Source organism: Fundulus heteroclitus, chromosome 22 (genome assembly GCF_011125445.2).
Source record: "Fundulus heteroclitus isolate FHET01 chromosome 22, MU-UCD_Fhet_4.1, whole genome shotgun sequence".
NCBI lineage: Eukaryota > Metazoa > Chordata > Actinopteri > Cyprinodontiformes > Fundulidae > Fundulus > Fundulus heteroclitus.
In genome coordinates this window covers 32,617,123-32,635,640 of record NC_046382.1, presented here as the reverse complement: position 1 = coordinate 32,635,640, position 18,518 = coordinate 32,617,123, and the positions used below count along the sequence as shown (strand labels likewise).

The 18,518-nt window shown below is 38.9% G+C and overlaps 1 protein-coding gene across 3 annotated transcripts in view; it reads left to right on the top strand.

Annotated features, from left to right (window-relative positions):
- Positions 1-18,518, top strand: part of LOC105937186 (inactive phospholipase D5) — a 94,655-nt gene that overhangs the window by 65,851 nt on the left and 10,286 nt on the right. For 2 of the 3 annotated variants that reach the window (XM_036126554.1, XM_036126557.1), the window contains exons 2-3: positions 2,697-2,827; positions 17,599-17,785. In XM_036126554.1, the coding sequence (XP_035982447.1) occupies positions 2,697-2,827; positions 17,599-17,785 (318 nt within the window). Of the gene's footprint in view, positions 1-2,472; positions 2,597-2,696; positions 2,828-17,598; positions 17,786-18,518 lie in introns of all 3 variants that reach the window. The other variant, XM_036126555.1, reaches the window with a different exon arrangement.

Sequence of the window (18,518 nt, the reverse complement as noted above, 5' to 3'; positions counted from 1 at the left end):
CATCAATTGCTTCCAAGTTTGTTTTCATTGAGTTTTAGGAAGTTGGGAGCCATCCAGGTATTTATATCATCAAGACACCTTTTCAGTAATATAGAACAAAATAGATTTCTCATGTGTGTGGGACATAAATCTGAGTGTCATCTGTGTGATAGTGGAAATCCATATCATGTCTACACAGTATGGAGTCAAATAAAACGTAAAGAGATGCTGGGGTAAAATAGAGCCCTGTGGGACTTCACACAAGAAAGGAGCAGAAGACATATTTTCCCTAAGTTTGATCGGTCAAGTAAAATCTGAACCAGTCCAGTGCTGTGTCCCTGATGCCAATTCATTGCTTCAAGGAGAAATGAAGGTTTTGATCCAATGTATCAAAGGCAGCTGTTAAATGTAAAAGTTCAAGAATAACACAATCATCAGAGTCAGCAGCTAGAAAATCCTTAATGAAAACCTTTGAAAGAGCTGAGTCAGTGCTGTGTAAAGCTTTAAACCCAGTTTGGAAAACTTCTAAAATGTTCTGCTCCTCCAGAAAGGCCAAGTAATGAAAAATACACAACCTTCTCAAGGATTTTAGAAAGGAAGGGTAGTTCAGAGATCGGCCCATATTTTTACCAAGAACATAAGACCTAGAGCAGGTTTTATAATCAGAGGTTGAACAATTACATGTTTAAAATCTTCAGGGAAAGCACCCACTGGAGAGACTGCTGTTAACATTGTTTGAAACAAAAAAAGTGGAAAATAAAACTTTTTTGCGATGCCCTGTACCTTACAGCATCATTGGGGAACCTACCTACAGGCCAGGGAACATGGACTGAGGGGTTATAAATAGGATGTAACATAAGAGCCCTAGTTGATGCCATCTTATCCATACTTGTTAGTAGCAACTGGAGTGGGTGCAATACAGTCTGTGGGGCATGAAGAACAAAGGTGAGAACAAATGTTTTAGCATAAGACGAGGACTATGACAGACTGAATGATATCAGAGTGCTGTTTTCTTTTGCTGTTTTCCCCTGTTCTCTGATACTGACACCAAAAGTCATTTAACATCTGAAATGACTCACACCTGACAGCTAGAGCTGTATCGTTCAGCAGGGCTCACATTAAGTCTTAGGCTGCCGGGTTAAATTGGAGCCACAGAGTGCAGATCCGTCTGACGGTCCTCAGTGTCATCGCACAGTTTCTGGAAGAGCACGGCTCTGGGTAAAAGGAGCAGGAAACCGAGCAGAAGTTGAGGAGCTCAAAAGACGGGCGTGCCGAGCAGCAGCAGATTTAACAGATTTACAGGAAAGAGAAACTTCAAATGATGCGGGCTAGTCTCTCTAAGTTACAAACCAGCAAACTGTACCACTTTCTGTCCACTTTCTTGTGAATGATCAGAGATTGAACAAGATTAAAAGCGTCAATAAGGTTTAAAAAGGGTGCGCTTGTGGCGCAGCGGGTAGCGCGACCCATGTACGGAGGACTTAGTCCTTGACACGGTCGACTCGGGTTTGAATCCGACCCGCGGTCCTTTGCCGCATGTCTCTCCCCCTCTTCCACCCCCCTTCCTGTCAGCCTACTTTCAGAAAAAGCGAGCCACTAGAGCTGCAAAAAAATCCCCCCAAAAAAAAAAAAAAATTTAAATGGTTTAAAAAGCCTCTGACCATTGGCTTATCATGCCACCATAAATATTACAATCCTCGGAAATAAGTCATAATTAATAAGTCATATTTGGGGATACTTTGATCCAAAATGCCTTTTTTCTTGTACCCGGGTGGCTGATAGAGCACAGCACAGAAGACGTTGTCAGAATGACCCAGCTCAAATACGTTCAATTTAAAGCAGGTGAAAGAGGATGAGAAGAACAGCTGTTTACATTCAAAGCAACTCCTAAATGGAATTGCTGCTCCTCCCCAGTCAAATATCTGTTGGGTAGTTAAAGTAGCAGCAATTTCTGGGTTAAACTTCGGTGAAGATGCTGGACTCACCAACGCTCACATCTCAGTCATTAACATGAAGGATTTGAAGATATCCTTAAGGAGAAAAGTTTTATTCGCCACCAGCTGAGCATCAACCAGACCGGTCCTAGCAGGGAGCGGCGTATCTACTGTCCTGGCTGCCCAACGTGTTATGTGGTACTTTGCTCGTGTTAATTTTAAAGACTAGAATTCAGTGAAGCAGGGATGACATTTTATCAGTAACACCCACATGTTTATGTCACAGCTGGATTAAAGCAAGCAAAAGCAGCAGCATGGGACTCGGTACCCTTCATGTATTCACCGTTGTTAGAGAACATAGAGAGCCCCGGCTTTCATCGTGATCTTAGCCATGTGGGAATACGTCCAAACATGTGAAATAAGGACTAAAACAACTCAAAAGCTGCAAGTGATTTATCTTGTTTATGTTTCACCTTCTTTCCATTAAAAAGTGTTCTTTGCTGACTACTTTTTTTTAGACCCTCGTCCATCTTTATTCATGTGTCGTGTTCAAATTTAGGTCTGGGGTTGTGAGGTCATACACGACACAACATGCTTGTGTTGAATTCTCCTCCATCATGATATGACCTGCTGAGCTGAGCGGTAAATCAGTTCTGTCATCCAGCCAGCTAATGGAAGCCAAGGTTGGGTGAATTTGGTCTTGTTTTTTTACAGAAGTGTTGAGGAGCAGAAAATAAACCTCACTAATCGACGCGGTTTTGTGTTTCTATGTCTTTCTTGCAGTCTCAGCAAAAGTGCATTGTGATCTTTGCCTTGGTGTGCTGCTTCGCTGTGCTTCTGGCGTTGATTTTCTCAGCAGTGGACTTTTGGGGAGAAGATGAAGAAACAGAGGAAGAGTGTCCCAGGAACTGCAGGTGAGATCTGCTGAAGCAGAGGTTTCTTATGATGCCTCGGGTGCGATGCCTGATGGCAGCGGTCAATGGATAAAGTAGACAAAAGTTGTGCTAGGGCTATTTTTAAATATCAAGTGGAAGTAAAAAAGTAGCTATACAGAAAATGACTAAAGTCTGAGTATAAAAGTGTTTAGCGAGAAGACTTCTCAAGTACTGAGTACCTCTTTGATCATAGTATATGATAACTTTTCAGAAATGATGCCATCAAAGAAAAATAATTAAATCATTAGCTAATTTTGGTATTTCTAAATAACAAAATTAAAATCAATAAAAAATACTTAAGTTGGGTTTTTTTCAGTCAATCAATCAAATAAACGATATTTATAAAGCACTTTTACAGAATCAGTTTTACACAAAGTGCTTTACAGAAGATAAAAGGACAAAGAGACATTTAAAGACATGCAAAGAAATGATCACAATGATAAAAAATAAAGAGACAAAATTAGAAAACTAAATATTGGTATTAAAACAATGAGGAATTCAAATCAAAAGAAATCCTCAAGAGTCACGTATATTGGATCAGCAAAGAAAAACAATTAAATTAAATATATTACCACTAAAGTTAAGACTGTACATTCCTCCATTTTCTAACACGCCTATCCCTTGTGGGGTCATGAGGGTTCCTGGTGCCTATCTCCAGCTGTCAATGGGCAAGAGGCGGGGTACACCCTGAACAGGTCACCAGTCTATCACAGGGCAACACAGAGACAAACAACTATTGGAGAACCTACGCATGCACAGGTAGAGCATGCAAACTCCATGCAGAAAGACCCAGGACAAGAGTAGGATTTGAACCCAGGATCTTCTTGCTACACGGCAACAGCGCTACCCACTGCACCACTGTGCAGCCCTTAAAAGCATACATTGTAAACATAAATAATACTAAAATCTAGAATAGTAAAGCACAATATGCTTACGACATATAACAGTACCTTGCCATAACTTGCCATTATTATAAACTTAATCTGCGATAATGTCATAAAATGTAAATAGTAAACATACTGTAATAGATGCTGAAATTGAAATAAAAGAATAAACTGTGAGCGATAATAATCAAACTATGAACTTGAGACACACCACAAATTTTTACTTTATAAAGCTTCTGCAGCCTACACCTAGATTAGGTAACGCACGTCTAACCTCTTGCACAAAATGCTTCAATACTATTTTAGCTGCCTCTGGCCATTCGTAAATCACATGTGGAGCACATCAAAATCACACATATATTTTAAAGTTTCTTCACTTCACTTAGGAACAAACAAGTACAAGAATCTGATTGTGCACCTGTATGGTCCTCTGCATCTAAAGGTCAGCTAGGGAATATACAATAGTGCCCAGAACAGAGCTGCCCAGATTGGTTTCACATTGTTCCATAAGAACAAACATTATCAGTATGCATCGTCAACTTTCCTGTTTTTTTAGAAACACTGTCTGTTCTGATCAACCTGTTTTCTTATATAACCAAATTGTCAGATGTGATCAGGTTCATTCTTATGTGACAAGGTCAGCTAATGGTGGTCAGATGATGTTACCATGTCCAAAATCAAATTTCTTACAGAGAATAGGTATTTATCCTGCCATCAGTTATTGGAATAATTGCCCACTGAATATATGTGAACTGAATAGTAAAGTATCTTTTAATTATTTCTTGAGAATACACTATTTAAATTTGTGAATAGTGAATATATTTATTCGGAATGATTTCTGAAGACATCTATAATAATGTCTACAATGTTTACTTGTTAAGTGATTTTTTGTTTTGTCTTGTGGACCCCAGGAAGACTAGCTCGTCCCAGCTAATGGGGATCTTTTTAACAATAAACAATAAACAATTCATTTCTAAACTGCAAAATCTACATAACACATATTATTCAATACATTAACTATGGCAACGTCACAGTGTGGTCATGATTGTGTTTCAGGAATGTTTTTCTTGTTATTTTCCTCTAAAGACTGAAAATACAATCAAATGCAGAAAAGTCACAAAAAGGGACAGAATTGTACTTGAAACATGGATTTTCTTTTCTTTATTAAAGCTTTCTTGACCTCTGGGGGTCTGACATTCAGAGCAATATCTGCTGCATAATTGGTTAAATATAAATATCCCTAGTTACCTACGCTACATCTCTTTCTCTCTCACTGCTAAATGTCTTTCTGAATGAAGCCTTGAGGAACATTAAGTTAAAAGCAATCAATACTCACCGACAATGCTGGGGCTTTGGGAGACGGATGAAGCAATTCTTGTTATGAACCCATTAGCGAAAGATTTCGTAATCAAACTCCATCATCTTACTTAGGCTTGGATCTAGACTTAAATGAAGAGTTAAATCTCACTCCCTGTGATTATCGGTCAAAGTCTTTTGTCTTCAAAGAATCTTAGAAAGTCTCCAGTGGGGAACTTGAGTCTCTGGTCATTGAATGTGATGCATCTCGTCACTGTAGATTTTGGCTTTTTTTCATCCAAAGATGAAGCAGTTAGACATATTACTATTTTCCTCTCTTTCCAAGTTATGAGCAGCACATCTGCATGATTAGCGGTAAAATATATAACAGGCTTGAAAGGTACACAGAAGAAATATTTGAGGGGGCAAATACTTTTTCACAGCACCGTAGGCATCCCAGGACCCCATATCATTGTGAACTGTATTTTGTTGATAGGCATGACCATTCTAATGATAATTATATAATAATTTTATTTTGAAATGATCAATAGGGTTGGTGTACTGGATTGCTTTCTAATCTAGCACATGCTATGTGTGAAAAGCTATTTAACAATCAGTAATGGAGTCACTGAAATAAGATTCAACATTCAATCAAATTTCTGAGATATCTTCAGATATGTCTCAAGGCAGAATGTCTGACATGAATTACATAAATTATTATGGTTGCCGAGAGGTGCAAACGCACTCCAAATACAAGCATGCGCTGCACAAAAAAGAGGCTAACACACAAAACACATGCAAAGGCAAAACGCTGCAAGTAGCAAAAACAACTGCAAGTTAAGAAAGGCTGCGAACTAGCTCAGCAAAACGGAAGTGCTCCAGACCACTAGAGGGAGGCGGTCACCAACCAAGTCAAATGCGACCAGACACAGCGGAAAAGGTATATTATCCTTTGTGTCTTTTTAAACACTTAATCTTTTACAATCTTTTATATATGCATCCTTAGTATTAGCATGCTTGAGACTTTAACTTATTACGGCAGTTCGCAATTCTAGTGTGTCAATCACTGCAGTCTGTAGACGGTTGTCTACTCACCCTAGTGGTCTGGAGCACAGTAAGTAAAACTGACACCTAGTTGTTAAATCGGAACAACAAATAGATTATCCTTTACACGGAGACCAGCCATCTACTCAACGGTCCGTTGTTGCTGTGAAACACCATTGAATTTTTACTTACACAGGATATGTAGGCTATATGATGCTGTATTTTGTTCTATTTCTGGTCCGCTTCTCTCACTGGCTTCCATGTTTCCAGGCTGCTGCTCTTTTGCCAAGAAAAAATATATATATATATAAATACCACACGCCAAGCTCTGTTTGGGGAACCCTGGGAACTTTCATATGATTGGCTCAGGAACCAGGAAATAAACAGTGGCCGCACAAAAAAGTTACTTGAAACTGAACTTTGGCAAAATTCTACAGTCGATGCAAAATGCAAGGATAGAAATCCCAGGATGGGAAGTCTTAAAACTACCGCAGTATGTCCTGGTGGTTCCGAGTGAAAGCAGCTAAGCAGCAGGTGTTGAGCTGAAACAGCAGTTTTTTTTCTCCCCATACACTTCCTGCTGGTTCTCCACCATTAGACCCTTATTGTTCAATTTAACACCCAGCTTCAGATTACATCTCTCTCTCTCTCTCTCTCTCTCTCTCTCTCTCTCTCTCTCTCTCTCTCTCTCTCTCTCTCTCTCTCTCCTTCCTCCTTTATATTTGTGGCCATCCCCACACTCCTCCTTCTTCCTGAAATCAACAATTAACATCCTTTAAGGAAACTCTACCAGGCATCCTTCTACTCATCTTGAGTCTGAAAGCCAAATCTCAACTTGTGCAGCTGAATGAATTCCTCTTGTCCAGTGAAGGACCCCTGAGGCTCGCGGGTACGATGAGCGATGCAGATGAGGTTGAGGGAGGGTGAACCAGATGGAGGGAGATCAGGCTGGTGAATAGATTCATCAGCTTTTATGAGCTTGCTGTCAGGGATGACGGGGGTCTTATCCGTTCAAGAATACTCATAGGAAGTTCCAGAAATCTGTGCTATAATATTATATGTGTGCCCTGTGGCTGAGAAGGTTAATTATAATGTTTGCAGACTGACACATTTCATTGCAAAGAACTATAAGACATATAGTGAATAATTACAAAAAGCTTTTTACCGTAGGCCAGCTAGCTGTAAAATAGAAAAAGTGGTGGATGCATAATGGAGCTGCACTTTGTTCCTGCTCATTTAACGTACGTTTGTATAGGTGCTTGTACTTCATTAAAGCAAACGTGTAGCCCAACTAATTGTGATTAACTTAATTTCTTCTAAATAATCTTAAAACAGCCAACCCTGCTACTCTTGCTTGGTATCTGCTGCTGTACTTTCATTATCAAAAAAAAGCTTTCTCAAGCTTGCAGCCTCAGAAAAAAACGACTCGGCTGTCACTGTGATGTACTAATTGTGCCGGCTGCTTGTTCCTTATGCAGATTTTCTTTTTGATCTGTCTGGACTACATAGTGAAATGGGCTGTTTTCTGTATCCCTAGAGGAAGGGACCTGATGTCTGTTAACTATTCTGCTTCATATGCCTTCAGTTTAATAACAATAAACTATTTAAACAATAGCTCTTTTCTTATAAAATGCATGAAATTGTTAAATGGAAATAAAACAAATGTCTCTCACCTTAAGACTCTGCAATTGAGTGCTTCTAAATAAAAATATTAACATGAGCTATTTTTTCTAACACATATTATGTTCTTGCCTTGCAAAGGTAATTAGATCCATTAACGTTTTCAACATTTTGTCATATTATGACCACAACATTTAGGTTTGAGGCTTTAACAGATCCCACACCAAAAAAAGAGTCTCACTGACAAACAATTGAATTTAGAAAACAAAATTCATCCTTAAATATAAGTCTGTGATAAATATCAGCTTAACATATTGTCTACAGCTAGTTCTTTTGTCAAAGTTTAAATGAGTGTAGCTAGAACTAACTTGCAAGTGAGGTCATAATTGTTGACCCACAGTTTGATTAAAACTATCTAACTTTCAATAGTAGAAACTCAAAATTAAGGCTTAAGAAATAACCCAACAGTATTTAGACTCACAACTCTCCACCGAACAAGCATGTGTTGCATCCATATCTCCAATTAAGTTTGCTGTAAATATCCTTAATTATTGGCAGTCCTCAGTTGTAATTTCTATTAAATAGAGGTAGTGTAATCTGCAGTCTAGTTATCTCCGTTTATTTGTTCAAAACGTGCAAAATCAATCAATCCATTGAACAAAATAGAAGAGCAAACATAGAACAACGCAGATGAATCATGCAAGCTGTCCAACTTATTAGCATCAAACGCCCCTTGATTAGAAATATTGTTTTGTTTTTGCTGTTGTATTTTCCTCACTGTTAAAACTAAATTGAACCACTAAGAGAGCAGGGCGGAGGCAGCTGTGTAACCTGTATGTTAATGTTCTCGCTGCAGCACGCCGAGAGCTCTGAGCAGCTCATGAGAGGGTGGATAATTTACATCAGATGTCAAGAGACGACTCAAGCACACTCCGGTTTCCAGCATGATCCCAGGCAGTTAGTCAGAGTGTGCTTCAGTGGACACAAGGTGTCAAAAACAAGTACATGGCACCATTATATAGGGTACATTTACACACTGTGGAGATTTTTAAATTGCGCACCTTGTGTTCAATATGGAAACGCATTTGCTGTGACAGCTCTGTGATACGGCGAACTGCTCTCACCCTTGTATGCATCATCTTGAGAAAAGAAATCTCGGTGATGTAGCTGTACTTTTCTCGCCACGACAAAAGGCTAAAAATGCATTATCATTCAGAAGGTTTGTTATTTAATTCAGTCATAATCTCCGTCCCTTTCTGTTTGACTGTTTCTACACGCAATTACTGCATGAAGTTTAAACAACCGCTTTACTGGCTGCTGGGGCTGAATGGCACCCATGACTGCACAGATGGGTTACTGTGGAGGGAACCAGCCACAGACAGCACAGACTGCATGAATCAATGAATCTTCTGCAGGAATAAACAACCGCTGCCAACCTGCTTTGTCTGATTTTTATACAGAGGCCTCTCTGGGTATTTGAGCCAGTCACAATCACTATTCATCATACCTCTAAACCATTACAGGAGACTCGTTGCATTTGTTTCTTGATTATGCCTTCCCCTACTTGTCTTCCATCCATCCTTGTTTTTTTTTCACATTGTGGTGTGTTTGTTGTAGCTGCCCAAGTTCGTTTGTCTAATTGCAATCCAAGCATAGTTGGTACACAAACCTTTCCATTTTATTTACTTCAGAGTTCTTGTTTTAAGCTCCACAACACACCAATCAGAGTCAAACTATTAAATCCAAACCCTACCAATTGTGTCGTCCAGCTTTACCTGGAAAGTCTTCCTTCCCTAAACATATTGACTGCCATTTCCATAGGGACATACAGCAGTGGGATGTTATTATTATTATTATACAGCATATGGGCTGAACAGTTTGACCCCTGGCCAGCTTCCACAGACTTCCTTGGCTTTACTTTAGCCAGGAATTAATTTTAGGGCTGAGAGTTGGCAACTGGCCTCTCAGTTTGATTCCACTACATTATCACCTAAAACACATTCTCTGACCATTATGCCCTTGAGTCAAACTCTTGTTTTAGCAATCCAGTCCTGGATTATGCATGTGTAGCCCGAAAAACATGTTATGGCTTAAGAAAAGGATCAAAATGCCAGGAGAAACAGACATGCCAAAAAAAAAAAAAAGAAAACAGAAATGGAAACTGTTTTTTTTTTTTTTTTTTTAAAAAGAAAGAAAAGTAATGGTTTAAATGGCTTACATGTGTAAGATAGATGAAGCAGAAGTTTAAAATGTAAACATGAATGTTGCTTGCCAGTGTTTTTGTGGACTTCACTGACTTGCATTCAACAGACTTACATGCAATCAATATATTTGGACAGAGAGAACAGATGGTTTGAAAGAGGAATGAGAAAAAAGCCAACACAAGATTGCACCACCAACTCCCCAGTGTTTATAGCTCGGTCCTCCAACACACTCCAAAGAGATTACATCAGCAGTCTCATCATGATTCAGGTGAGCAAGTACTCCACTCACACCAAGCAATAGCTTCCAACAACCCAGGAAAATGACGGTATTCATTGATTCACATCTGACTTAGAATGTGCCTAGATAATAATAATAATAATAATAATAATAACAATAATAATAATAATAATAATAATAATAATAATAATAATAATAATAATAATAATAGTCGTAATAATAGTAGTAATAATAATATTCAAATAATAATAATGACTTTATTTATATAGCGTTTTCATGCAAAGCGTATCAGATGATACAATAACAGTTATATGGAGATGTAAGATAAATAAAACAGTACAGATAAAAAAAAAACAGATAAAACAACAGATAGTAAAATTTACAATGAGTTGGACAGAGTAAGGGGGGGTTGTGGCCGAGTGGTTAGAGCAGCGTGCTTGCACTCAGAGAAGGATGCAAGTACCCGGTTCAATCCCCAGTCACGGCACTCCGGGTCCCTGAGCAAGACCCTTAACCCCTGTTTGCTCCCCAGGTGCCGCACAGTGGCAGCCCACTGCTCCCCAAGGAGATGGGTTAAGATGCAGAAGTGAACTTCCCCATTGTGAGATCAATAAAGTTCAATTATTATTATTAGTAAACAAGTGGGTCTTTAACTTAGCTTTAAAGGTGTCTACGGAACCTGCCTGCCTGATGTCCTGAGGGAAGTTGTTCCACAACAAAGGAACATGAAAAGAGAAGGCACGCTCGCCAGCAGATTTCATACGTACTTTAGGGATTTTTAAAAGGCTAGTGCCTCGAGATCTGTGAGCTCGGACATACAAGTGCAAAAGGTCAGGGAGGTAAGAGGGCACCAATCTGTTTAAGGCCTTGCATGTGAGTAGCAGGATCTTGAAGTCTGCTTGAGCATGACAAGGCAGCCAGTGAAGGGATGGCAATACTGAGGTGATGTGCGCATATTTCCCAGTTCTAGTTTAAACATGAGCACCCACATTCACGACCATCTGCAGACCCCTAAAACATACCTTTGGTAACCACAAATACATTTCTTTGGAATGGTTAGATCTAAAAATAAGTTTATAATCAGATGATACAATAAACTAGTAATTGATTTAGAATTTTTGATTATTCATTTGGCTTGTTAGTGAATTTCAAGTCAGTTTGATATCCTAGTAGTGTCATAGTTTGAGTTTCTGCCTCAGTTTACTTCTCTGTTTTGGGTTCTTTCTTGTTTGATTTCTGTTTTAGTTTTTGTTCCGTCTCGGTCTTGGTTTGAGTTCTGTCAGGATCTTGGCACTGATGCCTGGTCTGATCACTCACTCCACACACCTGCCCAGCTCCACCCCTTCTGCAATCAACTCTCACCCGATTCACCTGTTTCCAGCACTATTTAAGCAGCCTTCAGACCAGTCATAAGTGCCAGATCATTTCCGTGCCCACTGGTGAGTCTAATTCTAGCATTATCTGTTCTGTTGTGTCTGTTGATTCTGACCCTGTTTGCCTCCGGAGATCTGAGCCAGCCTGAACCTGTTTTTCCTGCCCAATCCTGCCTGTTATTCCGTGTACCAGACCTAGCCTGTTTAGGATTATCTGAGCTTGCCTGATCCCTGCCTTTTTTTCCTGTGTACCGTTTCTGGATTGTCCCTGACTACCAGCCTGTCAGGCTGTTTAATGAACCTTGGTCCGTTTCTTGTCTTGACTTGACTCTGAGTTCCAATTAGAACTAACCACTAAACAAAAACTGCTGAACCAACAAAAAATATCAAACCACCTCAAGCGGCCAAGCCAACAAAACTAACTAAACCAGTTTAATCAATCAAATTAAATGCTGCCACAAAAATAATTCAACCAACCACACCACCTAAGCTATGGGGTGACTATAGCACAGGAGCAAGGAGTTTGCCCTGTAAACGGTGGGTTGCCAGTTCGGATCTCCACTCCGACTTTCTCAGTCGTTGTGTCCTGGGGCAAGACACTTCACATGCCTTGCCTGCTATCGGTGGTCAGAGGGAAGTGCCAGTTATATGGTAGCCTTGCTTCTGTCAGTCTGCCCCAGGGCAGCTGTGGCTACTATGTAGCTCACCACCATCAGGGTGTGAATGGGTGAATGACTCAAGGTGTGAAGCACTTTGCGGTCATCAGACTTGATAAACCGCTATACAAGTAGAAGCCATTTACCATAACGGAATAAATCAAACTAAGGCCAACCAAAAGGAAACCTAAGAACCTTGACCAACTGAACTAGCTTAACCAAACAAACCACATCTAACCAGCAAACCACCTTAGCCAACCAAACCATCTTGACCGATCAGCCCAAACCAGAGGGACAAACCAACTGAACCATCCAAACCAACTAAGTCCAGAGAACCAGCATGATGTTTGTGAAGCCTCATCTTCTTCAGTGGTCTTGTACTTAACTGTCTTTAATTGTAGCTTGAGAAATTGTCAGCAGGAGTGATTGTAGTAACATAGATGCAGACATAATAGCGAAACCAGAAAAAAACAGAATCATGTCGAAAATAATCTAAAGATTTGTAAAAGCTGACAAATATGAAAATAACATGTTCAGGCTTTTATTTGCTACAATCCATAATGAGCGATGTGACTAAGAGAAATGCAGCTTGAACATTTGTCTATCTTATCCTAATATTCGTGGTAAAGTAAATATTCAAGTGGCTGCGGAAGAATAATCAAGCAATGCCTAAAGTGGGTTTTCCTCCTGCACAGGCTGCCTGCTATATTTGAATCTAACAAATATAACTGAATCAATGGACCATCCAACAATAACTGGAGAATAATATAATAAATCTCTACACAATAAAAATCATACATTCTACCCCAACACACGAGCAAAGAAAAAAAGAAGGTAGGAATAATATAATCGACAAGAAAATTAAGACTAAACAAAATGAAAACAGGTACACAGTGGGTTACAAATTGATACGAAATATTGATGCTGTTTGTGTGAGTTTGGACTGAACCCAGCTCTCAAATCTAATTTGGCTGTATGTAATAAATTAGTGACTGCAGCCTAACTCAATAGTTTGTCCTCCGCTGATTTAGGCTGTAATATTGTGACACATTATCTGGATTTTAATTAACCTTTAAGTCATACTGACAGCCAAACCATGCACACACTGACAACATAAGCGGATGTGTCTGTATCATTTATTTATTAGACTGATACACTGACTAGTGATGGAGGAAAGTAAGTTAAGTAAGCAAAGTAAAAATAAAATTACATTGTATCTCTCAGGTAATAATCAGAAATTAACCCTGACTGCAAACTGAATTCTGGCAGTATTTGTGCGTTAACGAACACACAAGAATCCATCTTGTCCCTCTCCCTCTCAATCGGTCGGGGCTGAACCAAAAACACTTTGGGCCAATCGTGTTGCACTGATATGGTTTAAGGTACAAACAGCTGTGATGAAAGCAAGAGCTGCTGAGCCCACAGCCGAACCAAAATAAACGTGGCAGTGCAGTAGAACGCACATGTAGCTACAGCTATAACATCTATTTTGTCAGAACCCATGATTTCTTCTTTGAAAGAACAGCAAGAAGTACCTTGACTCGCTGACCTTGTTGGAGTTTTTCATGGCGCATGCAGCTGACAACGTTTTCATTTGCTATCTTGATTGGCTAAACCCAACCTTTGGTAGGCGGGCACTAGGTGTCTCTTTGCCCAATCAGTTTGACAGCTCTGCTGAAAGTCTCTCCTTTCAACGAACGGATTCAATTAGAGCAGGACCAGGTTGCTAATGTGCAGAAAGTAGAGTGCCACACATTATCAATCTAGCTTGCCAGGTTAATTAGAAAGTGCTGTGCCAAATAAAAGAAAAACAGCATCAGTACACTGAATTAAAAGCAACTGTAAAAAGGTGAGTTTTTAATTGGTTTTTTAAAAAAGCCCAACAGTGTCAACTGACCTTAAAGTAAACAGGGCACCATAAGGCTTTATGTAGGCAGGTGAAAAAAATGAGTTACTGCAATCCAATCTTCAAGAAACAACCTTGTGAATAATAATTTCCAATTCTGGTCTTAGCAATATTTTGTAGGTGGTTAAAACATGAGAAAACCAGAAACTGGTACGCTCATCACTGATGAATGTTAAGATTTTTCCTAGCTAAACTTCCTTGCAATGTATTTTATCATATTCTTTTTCTCTTGGTTCACTACATTCTCTAACATGTCACTGAATTTGCTTCCTTGTCAGGAGTGATTGTGAAAGTCTTGGAAAACATTCTTTCCAGCTGCTTGATCAACCAAGAGGCAGCAAAGATTTCATTTAAGCTGTTCGCCCACATAAAACAGCTGCACCCTTGTCTATTTTTCTCTCTAAAGATTCGGCTGGCTGGAATCGTTATTTAAGCCAGATGTAAATTCAGCATCTGTCTCTGAACAGTGCTGAGCTTATAATGGCTACATAAAATAGGCTTTAGATTCCTATCCTGGTTCATTGATTTAAGTGCTAACGCCACATTTGGTAAATAGGTAAAATATAGGACAGAAACTTGATTTTCAAAATGATGAGTGCCACACATTAAGGCTTAATTGGCTGTCTTGGAGACCACTATTTTCCATTCATACTTAGGCATCTGTTGATCTTAAAGAGTAGTGCATTCATGCAGATAATCTAAAAAAACATGAATGGTTGTGATGACTCACAATCTGCTGAATCTAATATACAGCTGATGCACAGTAGATTTTTATTACATCTGTATGATGTGTTAATATGTTCATAGTTGCAGTTATTGACCTGATCTATTGATGATGACTTTAAATCACATTGTGTGGTACGATAAATAGCTAGAAATGAGTATACAATTATGGCTCCAAAAAATTAAAATCATGAACTGTGCTATGAAAAAGTTTTTGTCCCCCAACAGATTCCTGCTGTTTTTGGTTTGGATTTAAGATCATCAATAACATTTTTTTATCGGACAAAAACAAACTCAGAACATATACCAAACCTTTTTAAATGATGATTTCATGTACTGGGGGGAAGAACTTTGCAAACCAACCAGGCTCTATGTGGAAATGTAATGGTACCCCTCATTAAATAACAAGTAAATGACTTAACAGTGATTAACCACATTTTTAACTGATTACTGTCAGAACTGCAGAATCAATAATTCACTTAAATAGAACATGTATGACAACATGAAATGGGTTTGAAGAAACAACCCATCATGCTAAAGAAGCTAAAAAAAAATAAGGACCGACTCTATCAGTCTGGAAAAAGTTACAAATCCACTCAGGAGGTTTTGAGACAGCAGAAAACAACAATGAGAGCCATTAGCCACAAAAGGACAAATTATGGAACAGTAGAACATATGAGTCACAGCCAATGACAGATACTGACACGTCTAGAAAAGGATACAAATTAATTTCTGAGGCTTTGGGGCCCCAGCAGACCACAGTGAGAGCCATTTTTTACAAATGTAAAAATGTAAAACAGCAGAGAACCATCATCGGCTCATCCAGCAAGTAAAAAAAAAGTCCCCAATACAACATCTGAAGTGCAGACATTTCTCCTGGTTCTGATAGGTTGACGTGTATTTCTGCAAATGGCAGTTGAACCACTGGGAGGAGCCAGATGAGCTTTTTTTCTGTTTCATATCTTACTGCCAGAACATAGTGACAGTTTTAACAAATATGTAAAAAAAGAAAATAAAATTAGACAAAAGTCACTTACTGCAGCTTTAAGGAGACCCGATGTAATTGATGGAACCATGATTTCTGAAAGGAACATGATTTCTAACAAAAACTCCTGAACTTTTGGTATCTAAAGCTAAAGTGTACTTCGGACAACGATCTGAAGTACACCAACACGTCCACTTATGAATGGCTGAAAAAAAAAATCTAAATGAAGGTTTTGGAGTGGCTTCGTCAAAGTCCTAAATAGGACTGAGATGCTGTGGCATCACATCAGACAAGATGTTTCTTTCCTCCACTGAATTAACACAATTTTGCAATGAAGACTGGAAGATAATTCCTCCACAGTAAAATACTCACTGCCAGTTGTCACAAACAATTGATGTCAGTTGTTGCCATCAGACGAAAAAATATTACTGCAGTTTGTGTTTTCACAGATTTGTTTTTTGTCTAATAATAAAAGTAGCTTGATGAACTGAAAGATTCAAGTGTTTCTAATCAAGCAGGTCTTTTTAATTAGAGGTTCCATGCTAATGATCAATGAAGGATCAATGGAAAAGAGCTTGGCTTACAAAAGGAAGAGAAAACATGGTGTTTAATGGACTTTATATATACACGGCACAAAAGTTAATTTATTTCAGTAACTCGGTTCATTAAGTGAAACGTATTATATAGATTTATTACACAAAGACTGGTGTTTTCATGCATTTATTTCTGTTACTTCTTATGATTTTCGGTTTAGAGCTAATGAAAACGCAACATCTTAGATTAGAATATCAAATCAGTCTAATAAAAACATTTTTAACACAGAAATGTGGGCTAAATGAAAAGTATGTTTAATACCTGCTACAATGTTGTTATTTTCAGAAGCTATTTTTAATCTTAAAACAAGCCTTATCAGAATGCATATGCTAATTTATGGAATATGTACTGTATGTATATAATATTGATTCTTTAGACCAAGATAAAACCTTAATGCCTATATAAGGTTAGCAGCTGAAAAGCAGAGACAAAAATGTTGTTTGAAAAATACACCAGAAATGAATCCTGGAGAAGTAGTAATTAAACTGGCATGGCTCTCATCTCATCAGTCCTCCACTGTTCCCAGTTTCTGCTGGAGGCGATCTTGCACAAAATTGAATCTTTTTTGATGGAATCTCAGGGTATTTGTGTGTATGTATGGAAAATTTTATCACACCCATTAAGCAAATGATCTGGAGAGAAAAGAAGAGTCCTGTTAACTAATTTGCCTCGTGGTTATAAGAAAATAGTTTTTCCTATTTCATTACCAGTGTGTATAATTCTGCCACGAAGCTAAACGGGTAATTACTGTACTTTTTGAAAGACAGTAAACCTCATTAAGTTTGCCTGAATTTGACACTATTGTGAACAACCCAACTCAGGCTGTGGAGCATGGAGATGAGGAGCACATTGGGTGTCATGAAAACAGGAAGGACAAGCCGTCGCAGTCATGACTCGGGACTGATGACTGAAAACTAGAACGAAAAGGACTGCAGTGTTTACATATTTGACACATTAAAATGAACTAATAAAACACACTTGCAATGAAACCAAGTGGAAGAGACATGACAAAGAATGAATGCGGATCAAAACAACCCATTTGAAGAGACTCAAAGAACGCAGGATCAAATTTTAACAGAAAATTCTTAGATAGATAGATAGATAGATAGATAGATAGATGGTTCAGGTAATAAACCCCATGGGAGCGTTTAGTGCATTTGCACATGCAGTTTCCATGGCTGTGATTGTTCATACTTAAAGCAGTTTTGTTTACTATGTCATTCACAGTATCGTGCTGGTGGAAAACATTCCAGCGGACATGTTGTTTTCAGACAACAGCACCTTCCATCTACCTCTCTCCATGGGGCTGAACATCTTACTGGACAAAGCTCAGGAGGATGTAGAGATAGTTTCCCCACAGTGGTTCCTCGGTCCCTCTGATTATGAATCCAGCTTCTACCCTGCTGCCAGACAGGTAAAGCAAAGCAACCAAGCAACAAAGGTGGTGATGTTTATGATAAATGTATAGTATTTTTTTTATATATTTCCCTGTATGCTCTCGTGTTTTAGTTTTTGGTTTCAGTTTAACCTTTAAGTTAATACAGGAAAGACAGCAGAAAAGGGCTCAGAGAGTAGAAAGCAAATGTTTTTTCTACTACTTTTTTGATATGGATGATTGGATGGATGGATGGATGGATGGATGGATGGATGGATGGATGGATTTTCCAGTCTTTTTCAAACTCTGTAGGTACTTTGTTTTCACACTGAGGCAACTTTGGCAGCTTTAGTTGTTGTTCTGTTTTAGTTCAGGGGACTTTAACTCCAGTCCTCAAGATCCGGTGTCCTGCAACTTGTATATGTGTCTCTGCCTCGACATCTGAATTAAATAGTCAGGTCATTAGCAGGACTCTGGAGAACTTGGATCCATCCGAGTACACTTACTAAATAAGGACTCTTTGGCCAATGTAGAAGTGCATCAGCGGTAGCCATGATAAGTGCTGTCCGAATAGTGCAGTCAGTAAGGAAGGAGGTAAGAAAAGGAGCTGATGTGCTTCCTCTCGTGGCTAGTTGAGGAATCTCTCTGTGTGCCTTACCAGTGCTAAGGAGCCTTAAGGAACCCCACAATCCTTTGCATCACATGACGTATAAGAACAGCCCACCTCACGGAAATTAATGGAGATGTCCAAGAGAAGACTGCTTTGTAGTTC